This window comes from Alosa pseudoharengus, unplaced genomic scaffold (genome assembly GCF_046254945.1).
Source record: "Alosa pseudoharengus isolate Yale_2024_CS ecotype anadromous, Long Island Sound unplaced genomic scaffold, YU_APseudo_1.1 YU_APseudo_1.1_scf_17, whole genome shotgun sequence".
Classification (NCBI taxonomy): Eukaryota; Metazoa; Chordata; class Actinopteri; order Clupeiformes; family Clupeidae; genus Alosa; species Alosa pseudoharengus.
Window position 1 is genome coordinate 2,136,197 of NW_027468640.1, and position 17,500 is coordinate 2,153,696.

The 17,500-nt window shown below is 40.8% G+C and overlaps 1 protein-coding gene across 5 annotated transcripts in view; it reads right to left on the reverse strand.

Moving 5' to 3' along the window:
• The window catches only part of pde5ab (phosphodiesterase 5A, cGMP-specific, b), a 117,769-nt gene that overhangs the window by 62,861 nt on the left and 37,408 nt on the right, over positions 1 to 17,500 (reverse strand). For all 5 annotated transcript variants that reach the window (XM_076288456.1, XM_076288454.1, XM_076288452.1 and 2 more), the window contains exons 3-5: positions 15,612 to 15,934; positions 4,536 to 4,625; positions 4,119 to 4,190 (exon numbers count right to left, since the gene is read on the reverse strand). In XM_076288456.1, the coding sequence (XP_076144571.1) occupies positions 4,119 to 4,190; positions 4,536 to 4,625; positions 15,612 to 15,934 (485 nt within the window). The remainder of the gene's footprint in view (positions 1 to 4,118; positions 4,191 to 4,535; positions 4,626 to 15,611; positions 15,935 to 17,500) is intronic.

Sequence of the window (17,500 nt, forward strand, 5' to 3'; positions counted from 1 at the left end):
TGCGTTTATGGGCAGAGAAAGGCGCAGTTTACACTAGTTTGATAAATACGACGGAAACTTGGGTCTGACAGCGTTCGCAATCTGCGTTGTGTCCATGACGCTGATAACGCTACGTTCGCAAATGTACGTACATCTGGCCCTCTGTGTATAGTAAGGTAGAGAAAGGCGATTGGAGGATTGAACGATTGATAAATAAGACGGACACTTGGGTCTGACAGCGTTCGCAATCTGCGGTGTGTCCATGACGCTGATAATGCTACGTTCGCAAATGTACGTACATCTGGCCCTGAGGGTCATCCACTCCACAGCACTTGTATCAGCAGCAGAAGAGCCTGATCAGCTGGAGCCTTTGTTCACTGCCTTGCACAACAGACAGACTGAGGAAGTCATTTGTCCCCAGGGCCATTGAACTGTTCAATGCTTCACTAAAGGGAAGAGGGGAGATAGACTTCTCCGCAAAGTCTGTCTGCCTCTCCACCCTCTCCATGTTTGTGTATGTACTGTCCACTAGCCTACTGTATTTACTCACATATGCACAACCCCTCCCTCCCACAGCCTGGATTGTGGCCGTACTTAATACCTAATATTTGACCAATGGCTGTAACCCTATTACTTCAACCTATTATTGCACTGATATCGTTTTTTATATTACTTTGTCTACATTATTCTCATATATGTCCATATTTATTTTATGCTTGTCTCTAGACTTTATTCTTGCACTGTTGCACTGTTGGACTTACTTATTTGCACCATCACCATGACACTCACTCTCATAGAGCACATTACCATGCACACAGCATCACCATGACACTCACTCTCATAGAGCACATTACCATGCACACAGCATCACCATGACACTCTCATAGAGCACATTACCATGCACACAGCATCACCATGACACTCTCATAGAGCACATTACCATGCACACAGCATCACCATGACACTCTCATAGAGCACATTACCATGCACACAGCATCACAGGCTCACTCTCATAGAGCACATTACCATGCACACAGCATCACCATGACACTCACTCTCATAGAGCACATTACCATGCACACAGCATCACCATGACACTCTCATAGAGCACATTACCATGCACACAGCATCACAGGCTCACTCTCATAGAGCACATTACCATGCACACAGCATCACCATGACACTCACTCTCATAGAGCACATTACCATGCACACAGCATCACCATGACACTCTCATAGAGCACATTACCATGCACACAGCATCACAGGCTCACTCTCATAGAGCACATTACCATGCATACAGCATCACCATGACACTCACTCTCATAGAGCACATTACCATGCACACAGCATCACCATGACACTCTCATAGAGCACATTACCATGCACACAGCATCACAGGCTCACTCTCATAGAGCACATTACCATGCACACAGCATCACAGGCTCACTCTCATAGAGCACATTACCATGCACACAGCATCACAGGCTCAGTCTCTGCCCTGTCACTGCAAGCGCCTCATGCTTATTCATCCTTAAGCACACTGGATATTTGATTTAGTATATTTAGTATTTTTAGTATTTTTTTAAATCTTTTACTGTCTTTATTGTTCAGTGTTTATATATATATACACACAATTATACATTCTGTTTACTAATCATTTCAAAAGGCTAACTGAGAAAACATTGGACAATCCTTTTGCAATTATGCTGGGCTGATGAAAAACAGGTAACACTCCATAATAAGGTGCCATAATAAATAGCAAACTAGTAATTACCTAACCCTTTGTTAATTGTTACTAACATATCTATTTGGTACAAGTTAATAGTTTTTTCATCATTAATTAAATATTAGTTGTTTGCATAAAAACTGTATGTTAATGCTTTAGCAAATCTACTAACTAATATTGCATTAATATGTGATTACTAATTAACAGTTATATCTTACATCATTTTAATGTTTAATTGCAAACTACTGTATATGTTAATAGAAAAGTTAATATATAACTATAGTCAGACGGTGAAGGGACTGAGACCAAAACTGGCTTATCACATTTATTCTTTTAGGAAAAGTTAAAACAAAACAAGTAGTTGAATGGGCTATATTACATGCATCATTCCTATTCCATCACTGTCAGCCCTACTAGCAAGGGAGACATGGAATGTTCAGGTGCACAGAACGACAGTTTATTAATATTCTGAGACTCACTAAACACTCACAGACGTAGACCATACGGAGGTAATGCATAAACATAATGCTAAACTAAATGTACATTCATTTCCTGCTAGACTGAATTGCACTTACCATGCACACTAAGCTAAACTGCTTAACTACACTGAATGCATGGAAAGTTGCTAGCGGAGTTTACAGCTAGTCACGTTAGACGTGTGTATGAACTCGTGGTCATAATGAAAACATTAATAAACGTTCTTTAAGTCGCTAGAATTGCACCCAAATCATAAAAATACATGTAAAGTAACATAATACAGGTGGTATATCAAAATTTTCAACTTAAACAACATTTTACAGTTACAAAATTAAAACAAAGTGGAGAGTGCTTTATAGTCAACCTACCCAATGCAAAGCATACCGCTTCTGATCGGCTATGGCAACAATACAAGGACAAAACGCAGCAGAACTGCAGTATAGCGTTTCTCCAAAGGGGGCTCCAAAACACCAATATCAATAAAGCTGCTTGATTACGGCGAAAATCACATACAAACACTAAACTACATTTCTAACTCTGTTACACCCCTCCCCTGAATTTCACCAAATCCAAGCAGCAACCAAATAGTACTTCCAAAGGCAAAGAGTACACTACTTTCAAAGACTAGACAGAGAGTCACCAATTACAGGACAGCCAACCACAAAGGTATCCAATAAGGATGAAGTGGAAGAAGAGGAGCGCAAACTCTCACACAACCAACCACTGGCAGTAGGGTGCCGTATGCACTCCACAAGACCATAAAGCCAATATCCATAAATTCCATAAATTCTCAACAAAGCTAATCATAAAAGCTAGATAAATAATTATATGTCATTCACTTTTATATTAGCATATAGTTTGTAAATAATAATAAATAAACATTTAACATTTAAATGATGTAAGAAATAACTGTTAATTAGTGCCAAAAATATATTTAGTTAACTATTAACATATATTAATACAATATTAGTTAATAGATTTGTTAAAACATTAACATACAGATTTTATGCAAACAACTAATATTTAATTAATGATGAAAAAACTATTAACTTGTGCCAAATAGATATTTTAGTAACAATTAACAAAGGGTTAGGTAATTACTAGTTTGCTATTTATTATGGCACCTTATTATGGAGTGTTACCGAAAAACACAATGCAACTGATCTCAGCTGGTATTATGTCTATAATGGAGTGGATAGGAAATTTCCCCAAGTGACACCAAACCTTTGAACGGCAGTGCTTATGTTTTACAAAACGTTTCTCTCTGCAGGTATGTGTGCAAAGGCATGTACTCACACGCACATGCATGTGTGTGTGTGTGTGTGTGTGTGTGTGTGTGTTACCTTATCATCCTGTTCTGTAAAGACACTGTTCTCTCCACACTTCTTATTGATGTGTGTGTGTGTGTGTGTGTGTGTGTGTGTGTTACCTTATCATCCTGTTCTGTAAAGACACTGTTCTCTCCACACTTCTTATTGGTGTGTGTGTGTGTGTGTGTGTGTGTGTGTGTGTGTGTGTGTGTGTGTGTGTGTGTGTGTGTGTGTGTTACCTTCTCATCCTGTTCTGTAAAGACACTGTTCTCTCCACACTTCTTATTGATGTGTGTGTGTGTGTGTGTGTGTGTGTGTGTGTGTGTGTTACCTTCTCATCCTGTTCTGTAAAGACACTGTTCTCTCCACACTTCTTATTGATGTGTGTGTGTGTGTGTGTGTGTGTGTGTGTGTGTGTGTGTGTGTGTGTTACCTTCTCATCCTGTTCTGTAAAGACACTGTTCTCTCCACACTTCTTATTGATGTGTGTGTGTGTGTGTGTGTGTGTGTGTGTGTGTGTGTTACCTTCTCATCCTGTTCTGTAAAGACACTGTTCTCTCCACACTTCTTATTGATGTGTGCGTGTGTGTGTGTGTGTGTGTGTGTGTGTGTGTGTGTGTTACCTTCTCATCCTGTTCTGTAAAGACACTGTTCTCTCCACACTTCTTATTGATGGCCTGAGCCACACCCACCACCTGCAGGGGTCAGACAAGCAGCCAATCACAACCAGCCTACCAGGATCCAATTAGAATGTGCTTCAGGGGAACAGCTGGGTGCCCCTCAGCTGTGCATGTGTGTGTGTGTGTGTGTGTGTGTGTGTGTGTGTGTGTGTGTGCATAGGGGTGTGTGTGTGTGCATGTGACTGTGTGTGTGTGTGTGTGTGTGTGTGTGTGTGTGTGCATAGGGGTGTGTGTGTGCGTGTGTGTGTGTTTGTGCATGTGTGCATGTGTGCGTGTGTGCGTGTGTGTGTGTGTGCATGTGTGTGTGTGTGTGCGTGTGTGTGTGTGTGTGTGTGTGTGTGTGTGTGTGTGTGTGTTCACCTCATCTCTATGGTTCTTGATAGGCATGCACAGGATACTCTGGGTCCTGTAGCCAGTGATCTGATCCACCTCTGCATTGAATCTGGGGTCCTGCACAAACACAAGTGCTCTAAACATTAATTTTTTCATTATTACACGGCTCTTCACAATGCAAGTAGAACGCTCCATTGACTTGAATGGGATTTCACAAAGTTCTAGCGGTCATTATTTTCGTCTAGAGGATCTCTGAAAAAAATAATGGCCGCTGTCAATGGTAACAGAGTTTGTGCTTCTAATTCAGGTCTTTCATATCACTCCGCAACTACTGGAACTTCATTCAAAAGTGAAAGCAGACGGTTGATCAGCTGTGTTCTAAAGAATGTTTGATTCAGCGTGTGTTGTTGCAAACTATTTGTTTCTCAGCAAAAGCCACGATGGACGGTAACAAATAGGCTAGGTTATGTAGGCTAAAGAGTCATATTGTGGGGAGTTTATTGTTTCGTTTTGGCAAGTAACCGTGTAATAAGCGGGATAATGTATAGAACGACGGTCATTATTGGGAAAATAAGTCCCTTCAGGGCGGAACAAGTCCAGTTCACCCTGGCGGGACTTCTTTTCCCAATCATGACCGGCGTTTCTATACATTATCCTTTACACACACACACACACACACACACACACACTGAAGGAGCATCCACACACACCCACACCCACACTCAGGGAGTATCATCACACACACACACAGGGAGTATCTTCTCACACACACACACACAGGGAGTATCTTCTCTCACACACACACTAAGGGAGTCTCCACCGTTATCAGCCCCAGAGATTACAGAGGAGCACTTAACTAACTCTCACTGGACCACACACACACACACACACACACACACACACACACACACACACCCTCTCTCTCTCCCCCCTGAGGCAGGGCCAGTGATTATGCACCAGCGGCCTTTCTTCAGTTCCATCAGGTGTGATATGCGAGGATGTGTGTGTGTGCACCCATGTGTGTGTGTGTGTGTGTGCATCCATGTGTGTATGTGTGTGTGTGTGTGCACCCATGTGTGTGTGTGTACCCATGCCATGATATGTGTGTGTGCCCGTGTGTGTGTGTGTGCCTGTGTGTGTGTGTGTACCCATGCCATGATGTGTGTGTGTGCCCGCGTGTGTGTGTATGTGTGTACCCATGCCATGATATGTGTGTGCCCGTGTGTGTGTGTGTGTGTGTGTGTGTGTACCCATGCCATGATATGTGTGTGCCTGTGTGTGTGTGTGTGCCCGTGTGTGTGTGTGCCAAGCAGTTGCGTGCAAAGATAATGACTGAACTAACCAATATGACTCAGGTGTTCCATAGAGGCAACACACACACACTCTTTCTTTAACCCCCTCCACACACACACACACACTAGAGCCCGACCGATTTATCGGCGGGCCGATATTATCGGCCGATATTAGGCATTTCCCAAACTATCGGTATCGGCATTTATAATGGCCGATAAATGAATATTTTAAAAATAAAATAAAAACGGACGAAACACCCTTCAACCATGTCATGAGTGTTGGCGTTGTATAGTTTGTCCACCAGAGGGCACTCTACACCGTCCCTGCTGGCAACACTCGTGTATAACGCGCCACACATCCTGCAACCTGCTGATCCAGCCAGAGTCGGGCAGAGAGAACCAGTTATCCGCGAGTGAGATCATCAGTGAAGTGTGTTCATGGTGATTTGGTCACGAGACATACATTGCTTGAATAACAATTAAAAGAACATCCCCATCAGTTCTCTTAACTCAAATAAGCATGACAAAATTCGTGAAAACAATGTCCAGTTTTGCTGCTGTTAAATAAGTCGAGAGTGAAGCGGAATTAGCTAGTAATTACGTTACGTTGTTACAGTGTAGTTGACTGACTGTCCTTTTAACTTTTGACAGTGTGACTGAAGATGTATTTCTTTAATAGCGTGACAGTTATAGCAGTGAGACGTATCATCTCTCCCCGGCCTGTTATTTTGAAAGCGTATGTTTTACAATTTGCAGTATGACGTTATCCATTGCTAAATTATGGCTCATCATAGACTAGCTAACCACAAAGCTAGCTAATGCCATGAATATCAGTGGAAGACCGCTAACGTTAACATTAATGAGCTTGGAAACCACAATGAACTTCTGCCTAAATAAAGTAATGATTACTGTATTTATAACTAGTATATCTACAGTCCCTGCATTGTAAAATGTAAGTTAGACGTGCGAGGAGTGAACATTTAGACATAGAGAAAAAGTATCAAACGTAGCTTGTGCAAAACGTAGCTTGTGCATAAAAGTTAGCTTTTCTTTTACACGTGTGTGAAATCCAATGACGCCAAGTGTCTGTACATAATGGATTTAGATCACTAAATAGTAGGTTTTAGAAGGCAGGCAGCAACTGATGATTGAAAATGGTTTGATGTAGCTTGAAATAATTTTAAAAGTGCAGGTAAAGGGATAAGCAAGCTGACATTGTAATTATAAGGTAGCTTATAAGGCAATAGGGACTAATTATTACACACGCACACTCAAACATTTAGGAGTGACCTTTATCTTGTTTAATGATAATACAAATGATGATGTCATCATTATTTTTTGTAATTATTAAGTCTTAGTTCAAAGTTATATTTATGAAGCATACCAAGTCTTTTAAAGATGAACTGAACTGGAATTTTAAGTAAAGGTGATATAACAGATGTATTTTATTTCTTCTCATTGGTACAATGATTAAAATGGCTGAATTTATTAAAAGGGATAAAATTGTACGTTGAAAGTGGTGTTGTTGTTACACGGGCGCCGCCATGTTGGATTTCAACAATCGGCTACGTCACTGGCATGGTAAGCTACTCTGCACCACTGATCTATAAAGAACACTGGATAGCGCAACTACGTCACAAACCTGAAGCCTCCGTGAAATCGGCGCGGCGGCCATATTGGGACCACTTGCGAGTCCGAACTACGCTGCTCCGTTCTGAAACCTCACCAAAATGATCTAGCTATAGGCTACTGTGTGCTGCACCCACGGAGAAAATCACTGTAGGCTTTTAATGTTGTCAATGTAGCCTGTCTGGAAGAAGTTTAGTGGGCGTGATAATAATATGAATAATGCTATAATCATGTATATAAAACAGACAGAGGTCTCCATTCAAAGAGACCAGTATCCTATTTATTTCTATAGGTTTTTTCACAATTTTTTTTATTTCTGCGATCGACCTAGCATGGAGGGGGGAGACAAACAATGTTAATAGGCCCATATCTATATTTCAGTATGCAATAGCTCTTACAAATACAAATAGTTTTGTCATATCATAGGCTAGCCTACATTGGGGTTTTGAACAATTATCAACTTCTTCCGGACGTAGTCCCGTCGCTTTTCTGCCTGCATTCTTTCCCCGGGTGATATATATATGATTAGGCCTATTCAGATCTGCCTTATTTTGCAGTATGATTTCCATACTATGGTTAGGCCTATTCAGATCTGCCTTATTTTGCAGTATGATTTCCATACTATGGTTAGGCCTATTCAGATCTGCCTTATTTTGCAGTATGATTTCCATACTATGGTTAGGCCTATTCAGATCTGCCTTATTTTGCAGTATGATTTCGTAATCAATTTTTATTAAATTGAAAACATGATTGTCATTGATTGCAGTGTCCATCATAGCCTATGATTAGGCCGATTCAGATCAGAGAAGATGCGTGCAAGGCCAGCTCTCGCAAGCAGCACGTTGCTTGTTACAGATGGCTGATAACGATTTATTTTAAAAAATGTATCAAAAGTTTCCCATCCCCAGTGGGGAATAGGCTAGTAGCCTAGGCTACGTTAGCCCATCTGCAAGTATCAAGTGAGATCAAGAGATGTTCTCGGTAGGCTAAACTAGGGGGAAATGTCTGTTAACAAATCTGGTAGCTAGAAAAAAAGAACATTAACGGAGGATAGAAAATACAAAAAAGGAGTCAGAGAACGGTTCTTGGCTTAATGTTTGGGCAGCAGACGAGTTCGAGGATAGCATAAAGTTTTAAGGTAGGAGAATGAGGACGTTAATAACCTGTGCCCGCTGTGGCATATGGTCGCTTGCAATTGTACTGTAGGACTGATCTATAGGCCTAATATTATTTGATAATTAATGAATTAATATTAATTGATATGAATTGTTGTTTCTCCTGGTAGGCTGTGCTGCGTGCGTAGAGTGAATAGAGAACGGCCTTGTCATCACATCACAAAGAACTGACTCCACATTTCACTTTTGATTTGAGGTTTGTTTATAAAGAGTCAAGACATAATTTAACAACTCACTGTTGAGAAAGAACGTTTCAATGGCAGCTGCATTCTCATAGTATAGACCCACGGTTGTCAAACTGGGGTACGCGTACCCCACATTAAAAACGTATTTTCTCCGCATTAACAAAATATCCGAGAGTGGAGACATGGAGGGTAAAACGGCGTTTCTCAAACTGTGGGTCGCGGAGACATGGCAGGTGGGGCGCGAACTGACGTGAGTTTTTTTTTATTTATTTTTTTATCTGTAGCCTAGGCCCAGGTAGCACCTGATGCGCAATGGACGCACTGTGTTATTCATAGGGAAGCGCTCGTGTCAAGGCAGCTTAGTTAGTCCCGACCTGAATGAGATTTTGAACGAGGTTGTGAGAGTGGTGAATTTCATCAAGACCCGACCCTTAAAAGCGTGTCTATTCTCCGCACTTTGAGAGGAGATGGGAGCTGACCAAAAGGCTGTAGGCTACTGTTTCACAGCGAGGCTTTCCCGAGGTAAAGTGCTGTCGCGTGTTTGAGCTCCGAGTCGCCTCTTCTTGGAGGAATTAGCGCATGTTTGAATCTGCAAGCACGTTCACTAATGAACATTTCTTGACGAAGCTGGCCTATCTTAGCGATATATTTGGAAAGCTCAATGAGTTAAATCTCCAGTTACAAGGCAAAGACAAGCACCTAGCCGATAAGATCACTGCATTCAACAAGACGAGTGTGTGTGAGATAGCCTAGGTGCAGATCTATTTAAAATCATTATATTCAGCACATTTGTAGACTATTGATGAGATTTGTATCATATGTTTATGATCCTATTCACTATTCTCGACAAAATTGATCAAAATAAATATTAATAAAACAATTAAAAAAAAAACTTCATAATGTCTCAGGGGGTACATGCCTATTAAAAGTTTGGGAACCACTGGTATAGACACCTGCAGTTTTGATTAGTAGAGAACATATAGGCCTACTCTATTCGCCTACAAACGAATCGAGACAGCAGGAGAATACACTCTAAAAAATGCTGGGTTGAAAACAACCCAAACTGGGTTGTTTTCAACCCAGCCGCTGAGTAAAATATGGTCCAACACAGCATTGGGTTATCTTAACCAAGCAAATTGGGTTACTAAATTTAACCCAACAACTGGGTTGAAATTTAACCAATATGTTGGGTTATGTTGACACAGCTGTTTAGTTAAAGTTATGTAATGATTGGGTTATGTAACCAAATCCCCCAAAACTACTGGTTGATTTTTAAAATACTCTGCTGGTACAAACTTTTAATAACTCAAAGTTTGTATTTACCTACTTGAAAGTCACACCTTCTGTTAACAGCTTTAGGCCTGATATAAACAGTCTATATGAAATGGCCATCAAAAGTCATGCAATGAAATAAAACAGTTCAACACAATTATTTATTTGATAGTTTATTTTTTATTTTTGAATAGATAGCCTAGTATAAAATGCATGTGATACTTCCATGAAGGCAGGCAGATTCCAAAGTCCGTTTTGGGGGTCAGCCCTGTCAATCAAAGAAAAAAAGAGTGCATTTTAATCACTGTTAGCCTACAGAACTTTATATCAAGACTTGCATGAACCATTACCAGTGAATGATATTGACAGACATGAAAGTCCACCAGGAGACAAATTATTAGCAATAACACACTCGGAAACCATGACCACCTAATATTATGGAGTTGTTTTAAACATAATACCGGTAATAGCCTACAAAACGTGCGTTTATGTCAGATGAGCTTGATAACACTAACATTACCATTAGCCTAACATTAGGCTGACAAACCTAAGTTCAGCAGTGCTAACGTTAGCTAGCTAATGTTAACACATTATTCAGTTAGTGAATCCAAGTTAATGTTACCACCAAGAACCACCCAGTAAGTTACATGGCTATAATATGAGGCTACCCTGAATGATTTAATAAGATGTTGTTTGGCATGATTATTATCGTAAGTTACGTGTTGTGAAGAGACTACTTCGACTGTGTTAGCTAGTTGACAAACGTTAGCCACGAAGCATATTTAATTAGCATAAAGTTTCCAAGTCTGCTAACGTTACCTACCAGCTGCTGGTATGCTAATTGTAGTTCGTTGTAAAAGTTTGTTTTGTTTCTGTTCAGCAGTTCCTACCCAGTGAATGTTTTTATGAGTCTGTATTTTAGTAGATTTAACATTAACAGTAGCTAATATTAGCTGGAATGACACCTGCTAACCTGCTTGAAGCTGAACGAAATGGCAGGCAGAATAGCTGCTATCTTGATATCACGAAGGGTAGCTATGTCTCTGGGTGGACTTTTAAAATCCGTATGAATAAAAATAAATAAATAAAAGCAGATACATACCTTCCGAAATCACCTGATTCCATTGCATGTTGACAGCTGCTGGACTTGACGGTTGAAAGAATATGCCTGCTTGCCTGACGATTTTTTTTCTCAACCTTCAAATAACTATACAGCTGTGTTGAAGTCACCCTGGTGCTGGGTAGTGTACTCCACGTCAGGTGGGGGACAGGAGGGAGCACAGCCCTAAACTATCAACCCAGCAATGATAAACTATCAACCCAGCAAGCTGGGTTACAGAAATGACCCAATATGAGTAAAAACAACCAAACAAAATGACCCAACAGCCTCAACCCAGCGTTTGGGTTGAACAAATAACCCAGCATTTTTTAGAGTGTATAAACTCTGCTACGTGCTCGACAATATATGTCTGTGCAAATGTTTGGGATGACTTGGTTAAGTTGGAAAGAAATGGGCAGATTCGAGCTATGGGATTATGACTTCACGTCAAGTTAAAACTAAAGATAGGCCTACCGACTAAGCGCCAATATCGAAAGTGGGTGATTATAACGGTGTTTTCACTATTTAAAAATGTAGCCTACCAATGGATAAGGTAATGTCGGGTAATATGCCACTCTGTCACACTGTAAGGGGAAAACACGAAGCCGTAACAGCATAGCCTATTAAGCACCAAATGTGAGGCTGTAATGTTCATTTGTAACGTTCTGCAACCTACATTTAGATCGAGGCATAGGCTACTGACGTCGAGCAATATGCTGTTTCACCTTTCGACCTTAAAACAGCCCTCCGGAGTGAAATTTCCTTTGAATAGGCTACGTTAATTGTATTGAGATATTTTACACATTTTAGTATAGATGAATAATTTAAGTAAATGCCCATGATTTTTTAAAGACTATATATTTAAAAATAATAGGTTTATATTTCCCCCCTAATATTTTCGAGTAATTAAGTTGCCTCACTTTTTTCATGCATTTCTACTGTAAGCCTATCATTTTCTACAGTGCAGTGGTCCCAATATGGCGGCGGTGTTCCGATTCCATTGGCTTCATTGTTGATGGGGCGGCAACAATGGGATAGTCTATCCAGTGTTCTTTATAGATCAGTGCTCTGCACTAGCACTAGCAGCCATAGCAGATAATGAGTCTGAGGCTAGCTGACATGGCTGAGGAAACTAACATTAGGCCTAGCTGAGTTACATATTGGCCATAAGCCATTTATCATAGGCTAGCCTACATCACAAAATCTCATACAAAATAGTGAAACAAAGGCAAACACTTTAACAGGGGAAATTAATTGGGCATGAATCATACTGAACGCTATTTTGTCAATGAGCAGAAACACACACGACATTCAAACTATTGATAAGATGTGCACTATGGAAACTGGTCTGTAACTTAAATGCCATTGACTTGCCATATCCTGACTTAAAAAACCCTTTTCTTGCTTACTTTATCGCAAACTCGGTGGGGCAGCTTGTAGTCTTTTTCAATTCATAGAAGGGCGAGCCCACAGTCTATGTGCAATGGAGCCTAAGTTTCAACTTCGGCTTCGTTCACCCAATGCAGTCACTGGTCGCAATTACAAAGTCCGGGAAGGTTCGTTCAATCGTTTAAAGTTTTAAGTGCAGTAGCCTATCTGTCCCCTTTGGAATAATATCTCGAAGTAGCCTCAGATGAGGTCCAGTGTAAGATAGGCTACCATACGATCCATCCAACCTAGGAAAGGGCTAGCAGGTAAACACCTTGGAAACACTCTTATGTCAAACTCCACAAGCTAGCACTCCGACCATAGAGAGTATAAACCATGACTCCGACGATATCACAGATCGATAATAATGCGTTTACTAGCTGGTAACTAAACCACAGCGGGTCTGTAAACAGAATCCAATGTCCATTTCTACTCACCCTGAAGCCAGTTGTTCACCGTCTCAGGGCAGATTCTTGATGCGAGGGAGTTTAACTCGCAGTGCTGCTATCCAAGAGACTCGTGCAATATCAACATCCACAAGGTAAAAATCTGCAAACTCTCCACTAACGTTAGCCTTAGCAAACTCGTGTATCCTCCGTGTATCTGGGGTCAACTTGGGGTAACGAAGTTTTTAACAGTTTCAAGGGAGGGAGAGAGAGCCCGTGAGTTGCTGTTACGAGTGCCAGTAGTCCATACTGCGTTAGCCTACATTGCCGTGACAATGCGTGTTATATAGCTTATTTGTATGCACCGTAGCCTTCGCATAGGCCTAATGTAGTGGTGGTGAGTGAGTATGCAGTTGTGTGGAGGATGTACAGTAGGCAATGTGTGTGTGTGAGGGATGGAGGGAGACAGAGACAGCGTGCGTGTTGCTGTCTCAAGCGCCCCTCGTGCAGTTTTCTACATGACCTGTAGGCTAGGTCTACAGTAGCCTATGTTGTGCCGCCAAAAATGTATCTATGTTGTACATTGCACAAAATGTATACCCCCGAAATAAACACATACATAAATAAACATATTTTTCCCGTAACTTTGGCTTCCTTGAACATTTTCCCTACGTTTCGCCACTGCTTTGCAACAGATAGATTCCAGTGTCCATGCTCCGGCAGCGCCCACACTGTAATTTTCACCAAAATGATTCTACTGAAGGTTGAGCTGGAGCCTGAAACCCATCTAGTGGTAGTCAAGACTTTTACTGTCTATGGTCAAGACACTACAGGCCTGTCCCTCACAGGCTCAAATTTGTAACCCATGCCATTAAAATGACTAATTTTCGTGTATACATAATATGCTGCAGCTGTTGCCTATAGAACTTCTCAGGTCCTACCATGCCAGTGACGTCACTGAAACTGGCAGCGTTCTAATACTAACCAACGCAATTTTGGTGTTGCTTAAAAAAGGCTACGTATTGATTTTTTAAATTATTTTTTTTAGTGTCATTTATTTTTAATTGTCATAATCAACACATTATCAATGTTGATTCTTTCAGTTCAGTTCATCTTTAATACTGGTAACTTTGATTTGGTTGTTGTTGTTATTGTGTTTTTGTTCAAAAGACTAGGTTTTATATCTTAAGTTTCTATTTTTATACATTTTATTTATCAGAACTTTAATATATTTCGATGTTCCTCTGTTCCACTGTGACAATATTATTTAAAAATAAACAAGTTTGTTTTTAAAATGCATTATCATATTATTTTAGTCAATACTCATAAATAACTACAAATAACTAATGTTAGGGAAATGTGTTAATGTTTTGTTGCGCGTTTCTGAAAAAAAAAATATATATATCGGCCGATATATCGGAATATCGGATTTTTAAATCAACAAATATTTGTATCGGTATCGGCCTTCAAAATCCTTTATCGGTCGGGCTCTAACACACACACACACACACACACACACACTTATCTCCCTGTGGACTTGATGAATGGCTGTTAATCTAGAGATATAAATAGTCAAGTCAATCATCCAAATCATTAGCAAAACTCCTAAACACATGGAGACATGAATATGACTTTGACTTTGAAGACTTTGATGTGTGTGTGTGTGTGTGTGTGTGTACAGTATGTGGTTATGTGTGAGTGCATGTGATAATGTGTGTGTGTGTGTGTGTGTACAGTATGTGGTTATGTGTGAGTGCATGTGATAATGTGTGTGTGTGTGTGTGTGTACAGTATGTGGTTATGTGTGAGTGCATGTGATAATGTGTGTGTGTGTGTGTGTGTGTGTACAGTATGTGGTTATGTGTGAGTGCATGTGATAATGTGTGTGTGTGTGTGTGTGTAGGGTGTGTGTGTATAAGTGTGAGTGTGTGTGTGTGTACAGTATGTGGTTATGTGTGAGTGCATGTGATAATGTGTGTGTGTGTGTGTGTGTGTGTGTACAGTATGTGGTTATGTGTGAGTGCATGTAATAATGTGTGTGTGTGTGTGTAGGGTGTGTGTGTGTATAAGTGTGAGTGTGTGTGTGTGTGTGTGTGTGTGTGTGTGTGTGCGTGTGTGTGTGTGTGTGTGTGAGTGTGTGTCCCATGATGTCCTTGTGTCTGTGTGTGTGTGTGTGTGTGTGTGTATAAGTGTGTGTGTGTGTGTGTGTGTGTGTGTGTGTGGTGTGTGAGTCACCTCGTAGGCGTCCCTGATGTTGAGGGGCTGTGTGTGTGTGTGTGTGTGTGTGTGTGTGTGTGTGTGTGTGTGCGTGTGTGTATAAGCATATAAGCGTGTGTGTGTGGGGGGTGTGTGTGTGTGTGTGTGTGTAAGTGTGTGTGTCACCTCGTAGGCGTCCCTGATGTTGAGGGGCTGGCCGGTAGCGGCGACGTATCCCACGATGCCCTTGTGTGTGTGTGTGTGGGGTGTGTGTGTGTGTGTGTATAAGTGTGTGTGTATAAGTGTGTGTCACCTCGTAGGCGTCCCTGATGTTGAGCGGCTGTGTGTGTGTGTGTATAAGCATATAAGCGTGTGAGTGTGTGTGTGTGTGTGTGTGTGTGGGAGTGTGTGTGTGTGTGTGTGTGTATAAGTGTGTGTCACCTCGTAGGCGTCCCTGATGTTGAGGGGCTGGCCGGTGGCGGCGACGTATCCCACGATGCCCTTGTTCCACGGCAGGCGGATGCAGCTGCTGGACGCTTGCTCCAGCGTGGAGCCCTCGGCCACGTCGAACAGCCGGCTCACCAGGAACTTCCTGTTGGATGAGTCCTCGCACACCAGGAAGAGCGAGTAGCGGTCGGCGGCGATCAGCTCGTGGATGTGCAGGAAGATGCGGTGGCACAGCGCCGGAACGTCCAGGTGGCTGGTGACGTCACGCACCAGCTCCAGCAACCGCGAGCAACGGTCACCGCCGCCAACGCCGCCGCCTAGCAACCAGCACAAACAACAACAACAATAATTAATGCTAATAGATCAGCTCACCGCAAAGCAGGACCAATCACAGTGGTCAGGAGCTAAACTAACTAACACACACGTGTGTTTATGTGTGTATATGTGTGTATGGGTGTATATGTGTTTATGTGTGTGTGTGTGTGTGTTTACTAGATTCGATTAGATTCAACTTTGTAAAATGCAGTAGTACAGGGTAGTTGGATGGACAGTTATGAACAATATAGACAGATATGTACGGAAAAGGAAGCGTTTTTCGGCGATGTTCTGATTTGACATGGAACTTTACAGTACTCTCATTCCGGTGTAATAATCTGCTTCAACCTTGTTGCTGGAAGTTACAGCCTCCGGGGACTATTTTCAGGTGCTGCGTGATCATTGTGCTGCTGCGCCCATGGTACGTTCCCAACGTTCCTTGATTATTACGCTGGAATGAGTATAGTTCCATGTCAAACCAGCCTAGAAAATCACCACATTTCATTTTCCGTTAGTCTTATTACACTTTCTAACTTGAGAAGAGACACGTTTTGGTAACACTTTATAATAACTACACACAATTCATCATTTATTAAGCCTTTGTTACTTATTAGTTAATGGTTTGTTCATCATTAGTTATTTCTTGTTCATACATAATTTATCATCAGTAAAGCATTTGTTCACACAATTATAAATGGTTTGTTCATAGTAAATAAGCCTATCCAAAAATATGTTTGTAAGTACATGATTTTTACTTAATAAGTAATGAAACAACCACTTATAATGAAATCATTTTCTTATTATAAACCAGTTGCAAACTATTACAAAATGCTTTGTTCATCATTTGTAAAGCATTGTTCCTATGTTAATTCTCATAAATAAAGTATTTGTACACACAGTTATAAATGGTTTGCTCATAGTAAATACGCCTATATCTAAAATATGTTTATGAATTATTGTTAATACTTAATAAATTATGCAATATTATTTTGTTGATGAAGTAATATTTCTAGTATTTAACAGTTGTTACATACACATGCACTAATGATTAGTTAGGGTAAGGATACATATTTTATAAACCACTTCCTAATACTATAATTCATGATTAACTCAGGAGTTACAAGTGGTTAGTTAATGATTTTTTGTGAGCTTATCTAAAGTGAGGACTTTCTATGCCTTGCATAACATTTTCAAATGAGTTGTAAAGATTACATTCACATTCATTCATTTAGCAGACAAGCGACGTACACATTGACATAACAGGGAAAGCTGGGAATCGAACGCCCAACTTTTCAGGCTACTGCATGCTGGTCCAACTCCTTATCCACTACACTACCTTGGCCCGGATAGAAACCTCCACAACTGTTTTCTACTACACACTGACAGCTGTAAACTATTTTTAAATGCTGTATTCTTTGTTTGTAAAGCATTATTCCTACATTAATTCTCATCTGTAAATCATGTTTACACACAGTTAAAAATGGTTTGTTCATAGTAAACACACATATCTATATTATATTTTTGAATTGACTGGGCAGAGGTAGTGTAGTGGATAGGGAGCCGGGTTA